General features: G+C 40.4%; 1 protein-coding gene across 1 annotated transcript in view; it reads right to left on the reverse strand.

Annotated features, from left to right (window-relative positions):
- COLEC12 (collectin subfamily member 12) overlaps positions 1 to 10,219 on the reverse strand; it is a 128,368-nt gene extending 118,149 nt beyond the window's left edge. Inside the window, exon 1 of the mRNA XM_073331434.1 lies at positions 9,970 to 10,219. Within this exon, the coding sequence (XP_073187535.1) occupies positions 9,970 to 9,976 (7 nt within the window). The 5' untranslated portion in view covers positions 9,977 to 10,219. The remainder of the gene's footprint in view (positions 1 to 9,969) is intronic.
- Positions 10,220 to 10,430: the final 211 nt, after the last annotated feature.

The following is a 10,430-nucleotide window of genomic DNA, read 5'->3' on the forward strand; positions in this document are numbered from 1 at the left end:
GGGCCTGTAACCTGAGCCCCGACCACCCAGCACTGAAGCCTGGGGGTTTCAGCTTTGGCCCCTGGCCCCAGCCCTGGTGAGCCCATTAAAATGGGGTTGTGACCCACTTTGGGTTCCTGACCCACAGTTTGAGAACTATTGCCTTAACCACTACAGGAGAACCTCAGTTTTCATTAAAAAACAATTTCTAGCCCTCATGGTTGCAGAGGAAAATATGTAAATGTGACTTCAATGTACTCAAAACAAAACCAGAAAGCTAATGAAAAGAGTCCAGAAGTGTATTCTTTGTTTAAATCTCATTATATTAAAGTCAATCTCAGGCAATCTGGAGGGTCTACCTATAATTTTTGAGTGTTCGGTGTTCACTACTGCAATTCTGTCGCTTACATCTGTGCAATCCCATTGATTTCAGTGGGGCTATGCAGGTGTAACAGAGCAACATTTGGCAGAGTGAAAGCCTTAACTTTGAAGTCTATTGCTGTTGTTTAAGTTAGATTTTTTCCCTTTTCATAGAGTACTTTAGGGCAGCATTTAATGTTAATTTTTAACATGAAATAAAAAGTGTTTTTTCTCCTCAGTGACAAACACAAAGGGCATATTTCTCTTTAAGTAATAAAATTGAACTTGCTCTTGTGGCTACCTGAATGTCACAATGTCCCACCTCCCATCTAGTCTGAAGAGGGTCTAACTCCCTACCAGTGCAGGAGAAGGCAGCCACAGTTCAACTCAGAGTCTGCCACATAAGAGGATGGGGCTTAGCACACTCCAACCCTGGAACTACTAGTGCAGCTAGGGGAATGTCACTTCGCTCACACGCTCTATGGCATGACAGCACCTTTCCCGTCTGAGCTTGGCTAGATTCTTTAAAAATACAACATGCTTCATAAAAAGCAGATTAGACTGGGACATCCAATACCCTATGGAAACCCCATCCCAATTCCTGATCAGAACTTTGGAACAACCAAAAAAAAAAAAAAAAAAAGACTGACAGTCAAGGTTTTCCACTGAGCCCAGTACATGATGCTGGGACAGGGACTTCATGTCAGCATAGAATTGTTGACAAAACTCCTGATCAATACAGGTCACAGTCATGTATTTCACTACTTCATGTCAATGCTTTGACTTACAAATCTCCCAGTTTTTAGTAAGAAAACTCAGCGAATGAATCTAGAATAAAGAAGAGGAGAAAAACTGAACTTAAATAAGAGTCCTTACCCAAGCAAAGCTTCCATTAGCTTCAGCTGGAGCTCTGCTTGAAGAAGGATCTACAAAAATTGGGATTTCAGATAGAGAAGAAAGGTAATTATTGTTGCAAAGTTTTAAAAGTAACTAGCCAGTATTTAAACATACAGAAGAAAGATCCAGTCAGAAAAATGAAGGGACCTTCTGAGAGATATTTTTCCATCAGTGACATAAGTACATCCTTGCATTTCTGCACCAGAACTTCACTTACTGCTCAGTCCTGAATCACTGAAGACAATGGGAGTTTTGCAGTTGGGATGGGATGACAATTGGATAAGAACCTTACTGGGAAATCAATGGAAAGCAAGGTTTCAGATTTAAAAACTTTGAAATACTTAGGTAGCAACCACACCTCACCAGGCTCTGATGGTAAATTTTTGGTAACACTTCAGATATAAATTGTTATTCTCACATCTTTCATAAATATAGTTAGAGAGTTAACTAAGTTACAGTACGTGCTTAAAGGGAGAGGAAATAATAAGGCAGTTCAATGGGGGATTAACACAACTAACAGAGGGAGTTCATTTAATCTAAAACAAATTGGACTCTGGTTTGATTAATTTGCTGGAGGCAAAGTAAAAATCTGGTGAGTAGAACTGTGCAGTTTCTGCTTCCTTGTTTTTAGAATCTTCAATATGTTATTCATGGACCACTTGTGACTCAGTTTGAACTCAAGACAGACAGATTTGGGCTGGAGCCATAAAGGATGCCAAACCCATCCTAGTCATATAACCACTCCACTTCTCTCTCTCTTCACTGGCAGTGTGTCAGATCCATGAGTTCTTTGGATCCAATATGATTTAAGTGGAATTGTTACAATTTACTACTGTGTTTTATGGATGTCATTCAGAATGTGTTATGGAAAGCAGCTAATGCGCATGTCTAGTTGCCACCTCTCAAAAGCAAACAGCTCAGTGATTTAAATATATTTAACTAATGAAATAATACTGAAGACCTGAAATACTTTTGGACCAAATTCTACCTTGGTAGACTTCTAGAACACTTGTACACACATTAACAAGGGTATAATCTGACCCTTGGTTTAGTAAATTAAAATGGCAGAATTAAGAAAACAAAAACTTTTCCACACCAGATTTCAAAACCAAATAAAGATACAGTTCAAGGAATAATGAGGAGAACAGGACTGAAAACTGTTATGCCAAGTTTCAGCTCAGATTTGAACAGCTAGTTTATAAACCCCATAAAAACTGGATTTACAGTATATTAGAACTCACTCATGGTAATTCAGTTTAATAATACTAATTTCTAGTAACTATGACATCTATTCTGTTTCCTTTAAAAGAAATCTTTCTATAATGTCCATTTGCAAAGAACTTTAATGGTTTTGATCCCGAGTTAATGGGAACTGCATATAACCTTATGCAAAGCTCTAAAATTTACTTCACCCTTAGCAAGAATAGATTTTTTTATTTTGAAAGATGCTGCATTGACAATATAGGATTATGACATTCTCTGTTTATCCACAGAACAAAGACATGCAATGACAAGGCAAGGTACCCCTCAGAATTCTCTACTAGTGTGTCTCATACCCAGTCAGGAAGTACCAATTCTAGTGGCAAAATGTTCACTCTCTACTTATTGAATCTTAGGCCTTTTTGTTAAAGGTGAAAACTTGCATGACTGTGTATTTTTGTAACACTAACATCTGTGCACAAAGAGGACAGACACAACCAATTCATTTATTACAGGTTGTTGAATAGTCATCAGATGTATACATACTTGTGATAACTATTAACCTAGCCCAGATCCTCAAAGATCCTTGTAGTTGGAGTTAGGCACTTAAATACCTTTGAGGATCTGGGCCCTAGTCATCACTGACCTAAAGATGAAACTGAGCCAGCAGGAGCAGAGACAAGCAGCTGCAGCAGGGACTTTTCGTTGCTGATGGTGTTTTCAGTATTCAGCTGCCTTTCACAGGCACATGTTCTCTCCAATGCACGCAGACTGGCTGTTCTCTCCATTCTCTCCTCCGCAGACTCTTCACTTCTGCCTTATTCCATCTGCCTTTCCATGCTTCCCTTCCTCCCTCATTCTTTCTTGCTACCTACCATCAAAACCCCTCTCTTTTCCTTTGTTTAGCTAATCCCCTCCCAACAAAAACCCACCCCAAAATTTAAAAAAAAAAAACCCAACAGCAACAAAATCATGAAACTAACGTGCCATTTTCAAACAAATCATTCACTCTGCTTATATCTTATAGTCCTTCTCACCAGACCTTTGGCTGACTTGCTCCTTTAGATTTTCATCCCTTTGGGGCAGGGATTGTCTCTTTTTCTATGTCTGTACAGTGCCTAGCACAAAAAGGCTCTGATCTCATCGGAGCCTTGGCACCCCGTAACACAAATAATTAATAATGATAAATAGCTGAGGCACAATAGCTCATTCCCAATTCTCTGAGTCATCTTGTCCTCCAAGAGTCCATCCCTCATTCCCCATTGGTCTCACACACAGAAATTTACTTTTGTTCTTAAAGAAAAAAAATCCCACTAGACATTTTACTTGGGAGATCCATCCTTAACCACACATCAAAAATAGAGAGAGGCCATGATATAATGAAGACTAGAATACTTCTCTTGAACAAAACATATCACTGCTGAGAACAGGAGCTGCTGCACTGTGCAATATCAAAGTTTGAAACTAACAATTAGAATCTAAGGCCTGAATTTTAAATCAACTCATATTTCAGAATAATAATTTGAGAACAGATCCCCTAGGTCCTATTCATGAACTGAAAACTATAATTTTTCTATGAGCCGTTTATAGGACTCATTTAACAATGTTAAAGCCTGGGCTACATTTTCCTGAATAATATATTGCTATACTATTTCCATAATTCATCCACTTGTTTCCCAGTCATGTCTCAGTCTTCACCTCCAATTTATAAACCAAAATGAATTGTAATTTTAGAAGGGGGCAGGTTAACCCCAAAGAGAATTCATGTTTTGTTTAGTCCATTCTTATATAATGCTACATTCAACATATGAAGGGATCAGATTCACTTCTAGTATGTGGTAGACACATTTTTAAAAAAAATGATGATTTTTTTGGGGGGGCTCTACTGGGTGGTCATGTCTGTCTCTTCAAGGGAGAGCTGTGGAGCACAATTACCCTGGGAATCTCCCATGATGACTGGATACCTGTATTGTGGGATATTTTTAAAATCAATTTGGGATTTATCCCATCTTCCAGCCATCTTTAATTAAAATTTTATGTTTCCTTTAGTTTCACCATGCACATATACACCTGCTGGTCCGGGGATTGCACCTCCATGCATGATTGCATGTTTCGCTCCTTGTCTTACAACTTAAATGCGCCGTGATGTTTGGATCGATGAGCATGATTTTTTTCTTGCAGTGCAGATCTAAACAAATGGAGCTAAAGATTCATAACAATGGGCCAAGTTCTGCTCTCAGTTATACCAGAGTCAGTCTAGAGTAATTCCACTGACTCCTGTGTAAAAGAAAAAAAATCCCAGTGGATCTAAATTCTAAGTCCCTATTCTCCCTACATTGCACACAGCTCACAGTCACAGCTCGGCATGCCTAGGGAAAATAGAATATTGAGATCCACCATGCACGATTCTAATTAATTCTGAAAATCCTTTGTGATAATTAATTTGCATGTTAATTAATTATATTTAACACCATTTATATACAGTAATTCTCCTTTCTTCCTCTTTTTTTGATCTCATGACACTGTGTCTTTTTGTATGCTGTCAAATGAGAATACCCTTCAAGCTCGTGTTTGCAAGATCCCCCTTTCTCTTCCTGTCAGAAATTTCAAAAACCCTTCTTTTCTGCCAACCCATCCCAACTATAATGACCATATGCTGGCAAAGCTTTGGGTTTGTTCTGTGTTGTATCATACATTTATTGTATCTGCTCATGCCTTTAGATTGTAAAGGCTGCGTCCTCTTACATGTGCAGCACAGGTGTCTCATTGTACATGCATGCCTGGTACATTTATGGCACTACACACATATACTAATCTATATAAGAAGATTCCAGAATTGTCACTCAAAGCCCTGAATATTTGTTGAGTCTGTGTGAAATGATGGAAACAGCTCCAAGCATGGTTGAGAGCTCCTTTTGTTCAGAATATCAGACAAATGAATCATCACTAGGATTTGAGATATGTTACTGTTCAATTTTTAATCCATTTTGACTTTACAAGCCCGCACTGAAGCACAGGTGTAATTTTCAGCTCTAGTAAGGCAAGAGTCCTAGACCAGCGTTTCTCAAATGCAGCCACCATGTGGCCTCCAGGGGCTTTTCTTGTGGCCACAGCCTCCTGGGCAGTTATTGAGGGGAGCTGCAGAGCCACAAACACCAGAGGAGCAGGCAGCCAGTGTGAGTTCCCCACTTTCCCAGGGACAGCAGGGATCAGGCTTCTGGCTTCAGCTCTGGGGTGGCGGTCTCTGTCCTCTGGCCACACGGCAGCAGGCTCCATCCTATGGCTTTAGGCTCTTGCCCCAGCCCTGGGCTCACCACCCCATCGCCCCTGGACCCTGCTGTCTCCCCTGGCCCCTCGCTGGCTCCTTACCCACCTCCCCATCCAAGGTTTAATTTGTTCTCTGGCTTACCAGGGCTGAGTAAGTCTGTTGTGAAAAGTGGTATTTGTATGTTTGTTAATATCACTTTACACTATCTTCTAGCTATCAGGTCTGCTGCTGTGAAAAGTGATATTAGCAAACATACAAATATCACTCTTCACAGAAGCAGACTTACTAGCTAGTAAGTCATAAAAAAAACCAACCAAAAAAAGCAAAAAACAAAAACAACCAAGAACAAAAGACAAGAACATGCAAAGCACCATATTTGTGTTTGTATTCTGTTTAGATCCAATAAAGAATACATACAACTGTACATTATTTTTATTATTAGGTCTGCAAAAAACCCTACATAAATAAATTACACTGATTGGCCCTGTATATGTGCATATTTATTGTTTTTTCTAAAGTATTTTAGGAAAAAGTGTGAGAGCGGCCACCAGCAAGAGTTCATGGCCACACTCTGAGGCCACCAAAATTTTTCTTGTGAGAACCCAGGTCCTAGACCATTGTGGTATCAGAGGAAGGTCAACCAATCACCACTGTTACTCTACAGCTAATTTGCATGCAACAATTTCATTGGTTGCACAAGGGAGCCTGCACAGATGGAGCATTACTAAGCCCAACTGCCACCGTTCTTACAGCAGGGTCTTTCAGCTACTTGTACCATAACAGCTAAGTTAAGGTTACTGGGTCATTTAATTCTAATCTTCTGATTTCAGTTGCTAACTTTCCAAATCTTTTATCTACTGGGCTGAAATTTCTGAAGTGTTGTCTCTGCCCAAGAAAGATGGTTGCAGAAAGACCATTCAGCTGTTTTTGAATACAAGGAGAGTGAATCATTTGTGTCTTTAATTTTTTAAAAACAGTTCTATCACCAGAGTGCCTGGCAACAGAAAACTGAAATTTGGAAAGAAAACAGTAATCATACAGGAGAATTCTTTGATTGTTAAAAATAAATCTTTATACAATGATATGCATGCATATAAAATGCAGCCAGACAACTTTTGGTGCATGTTTAAATTTTGAGAGAGAAAAAGGTTTGCTCATGAAATGTCTCATGGCTCTGTGTAAGATCATAACAGGAGTGACTGTAACTGTAGGAGTCAGCCATTCACTGTCCAATAAAATGCATACTGAATAAAGCAAAGAGCGCACATAAGCTTGGTTAATGGAAAATTTTATGTACCAAGTTCCTTCTAAAGCAAGTCAATGCACACTAATGAAGAAGGGCTCTGAAGGAGCAGTTTGCCAGTTTCATCCATGATATAACTATTGACTTCAGTGGAACTATACCAGGGATGAATCAGGCCATACGTCTCACTGAACATGCAGTTTTTAAGATGAGTGTGCACTTTGCATGGGGCATGTCATTCCGGTCACATTCTTTTCTCAAGTAAAGTATCAGACATTCCTCACCTCCACCAAAGACCTTTGATACACATGTAGTATCCCACAATCCTGTGTATATCAAACAAGTAGACTTCAAGAAAGTAAGTGATATGAGAAATACACAGTAAACCATAACATTTTACTATATTTGACACCAGAACAATTGTGATAAAAGTATAGTGCCTAGTGATGCATTTGAAATAAAGAAGTTCAGAAATGTCCAGTTGAACACTCAGTTTTAATTGCATCTTCTTTCCCGTGTTAAATTGGGCTCAATGTTTTTGAACATGTGTTGTTGTTTGAATATGTGAAAGTTGTTTTCCGTCTGTTTCCTAGACAACAAGTACTGCTTCATAACTCATAAAATATCTAAAATTTTAAAAACTGAGAAGTATTATTAGGTAAAGATACAACTAACCCTACGGCAGTCAAATCCCTTTATAAATAATGTGACATTATTAAAAAGCAACATTTATGAGCTCAGTTTAGTTTACTGGAAATAAATCTGGCAGTAAAACTAAACATATATTTCAATTTATTTTACTGATTTAAGACAACACATTAAGAATTCAAGCAATGGAAAAATATAATTTATTCCCTACAAATATCTGATGATGTAATTATTTTGATACTGTTCTGTTCTCCAGAGAGGGTAGATACGGGAATAGAGACAGCTGTTTACCGCATTCAACAGATCAACTATGTGGTTATTCATAAGGAGAATGTGTGATTACACTAGGTTCAAAAACTCTAGAATTATTGCAAGCACCAAGTTTAAATAGAGAACGTGGAAAGCCAAATATGTATGTTAAAGAGGCAATAGGAAAATATAGAGGCGAAATTTACTTTGGCAGTATTTAGGACTTTTATAACTCTTGCAGTACCAGTTGACTTGATGTCTTTGTTGAAGGATGTTTTCTATTAATAATATTAAAGATTTTATTTTACAAGGCTTATTATTGGTTTCCATTGTTCTGAACAGAATAAAAAAAAATCAAGCAGTTGTAAAACTTCTTAAAGAAACATAGTGGTTAGGGAGTAAAAAGGAGTGTGAAGCTTTCCAGTAAGGCTGCATTTCTGGAGCAACCAACACTAATTTACAGAAGCCATAATACCTTCTCAGAGTGCCATTTTTGCCCTTAGCAGAGAAAAGCAATTGACTACAAATCATATCAGCTCAAATTGCGTATCCATTGAAATCAATGGCAAAACTCCTGTCAGCTTCAATGGGTGCAGGATCCTGTCCAATGTAATACTCAGCAAGGTACCTCACCTTCCCCCCATACCCCCAAAAAAGAGACAGCTAGAAAATAAGCAGCAAAGCATCAATGCCAACATGAGAAGAAACACTGAGTTAAAGACTGTAAAATCAAACACATATGGTTTTAAATTTGCTATTTCCACTATTTTACTTTGTTTTTGCCACTTGAAATCTGCCAGTGAAAGGTGCTATATAAGAGACAAGGATGATCATGGTGATGATTACACTAGTGCTGCTAGCAAAAAGGCAATGACAAAACTTTTGGCACTAGTGACCTCTAAATAAAAAATATTGTTAATAAACTGCAGGCTCTTCTAGAGACACCTTGTCACAATGTCAAAAGTTATTTAAGTAGTATGCGTGGGTTCACAAAACAAAAATAAAAGCAACCACACTCCTCCCTTTAGGCAGCTACTCTGGCATGTGAATAAATGATCACATCGCTTGCTGTACTCGGCTCTGGAAACTAAGTGTAACTATCATGAGGTTTCTGGCCGGTTGGCATCTAGGTTCGAAACCGGTGCACTACTGCAGGTTTGCTGGTATTTTAAAAAGTTTACTTTTGTCTCTGAAGAAAAACTGAACTTGAATCTTGCAAACTCACAAGCACTTCCTAAACTTCCCCTCGTGTTCTTGGATGCTTTCTTTGTAACCTTCCCCAGACTACAGGGTTCCATGCTTGGCTGTACAGCTCTCATTTTTCATAAACAGGAGGGCTTCTTGCAAAGCCCTAGTACATCTTTATTAGATTAGAACTATAGCAATTTGGAGAGCCACTTCTGTATCTGATTTAAAAAGTGTACTGATACCTCTTAGTCACAACTTTATAGGACATGAGCAGGGCCAGCTGGTGTGTTAGTGTAAAAGCAGCGGGTGTTTCACCCATTTAAAGGCGGGGAAGAGTGGGGGGGGGGAGAAGAAGAGGACTTTAACTTTCAGTTTTAACAGATGCAAAAGCAAAAGACCAAATATTTTCCAGTCAGTGGATCTTGGGGTGAAGGATGCCAAATACATTTCACAAGCCAGTTAAACCTCCATTGGCACCTAATCATTGCCAGATGTTTAACAGCAACACCAAGAACATCACGAAACACTGGCCAAAAAAGAAAAAGCTGCCCTGTTTTCTAAAACTACAGGGGGGTGGGTGCGGAGGGACAAAACGAAAAGATAGGGGGTCAGGAAATACGTGCTGGAGGGAGCAGAAACGGTGGGGAGGGCGAGTGCTCCCCTCTCCTGAACAGAATTTTTTCAATCCAAACGTCTGAAGCAGGGACTCAGTAAACAACTTATTAGGGACTGGTCTCAAGTTTGCTTTAGAAACTCATCCAGGGCAGCTTTCTTCATAAGTCTAAAAAGGGGGGGGGGTTAACAACCTCCCCCTTGCACCATTTCCCTCCCCATGGCCAGTTAGATTTCCTGGCAGGTATCTCCCAGCGGAGCAAGCCCCACACGTGAAAGCGCGGCTAGATCCACACACACACAGCTCCCCATCCCCCCCGCTTACCTTTCATGTTGGCACAGAAGCGGGTCACATAGGAAACTTTCCGAGCCTGTGGAAACGAAGTTTACTCCCGGCGCCCCGAGCTCCCTTATTGCACTTCCACGGTGGACACCCGGGGCGGGGGGGGGGGGACAGGGGAGCGTGCCCAGGAGCCTCTCGCTCTCCCTCTGGCTCTGGGCTCAGCAGCCTCCAGGACCTGGAGTTTCCAGCACTGACCCGACCCGCCTGAACTCACACGACCAGCCCCCGCTCCTCCCCTCCCCTCCGCCTCAGCTGGGAAGAGGAGAGAGCTCAGCCGCTGCGCTCTTCTTGTGGCCACCCCGCTCTCCCCCCTTGGGCTGGGAAAGCGAGACCGGGAATCCCAAAGCGGGGGAGGAGAAAGCCTTCCAATGAAGTTCTCCCAACGCCCCCCGAAGTGGCCCCAGAGGAGGGAATGGCTGAGCCCTCAGCCACCACCTGGCTGC

This window comes from Lepidochelys kempii, chromosome 2, assembly GCF_965140265.1.
Source record: "Lepidochelys kempii isolate rLepKem1 chromosome 2, rLepKem1.hap2, whole genome shotgun sequence".
In the NCBI taxonomy this organism is placed as follows: Eukaryota; Metazoa; Chordata; order Testudines; family Cheloniidae; genus Lepidochelys; species Lepidochelys kempii.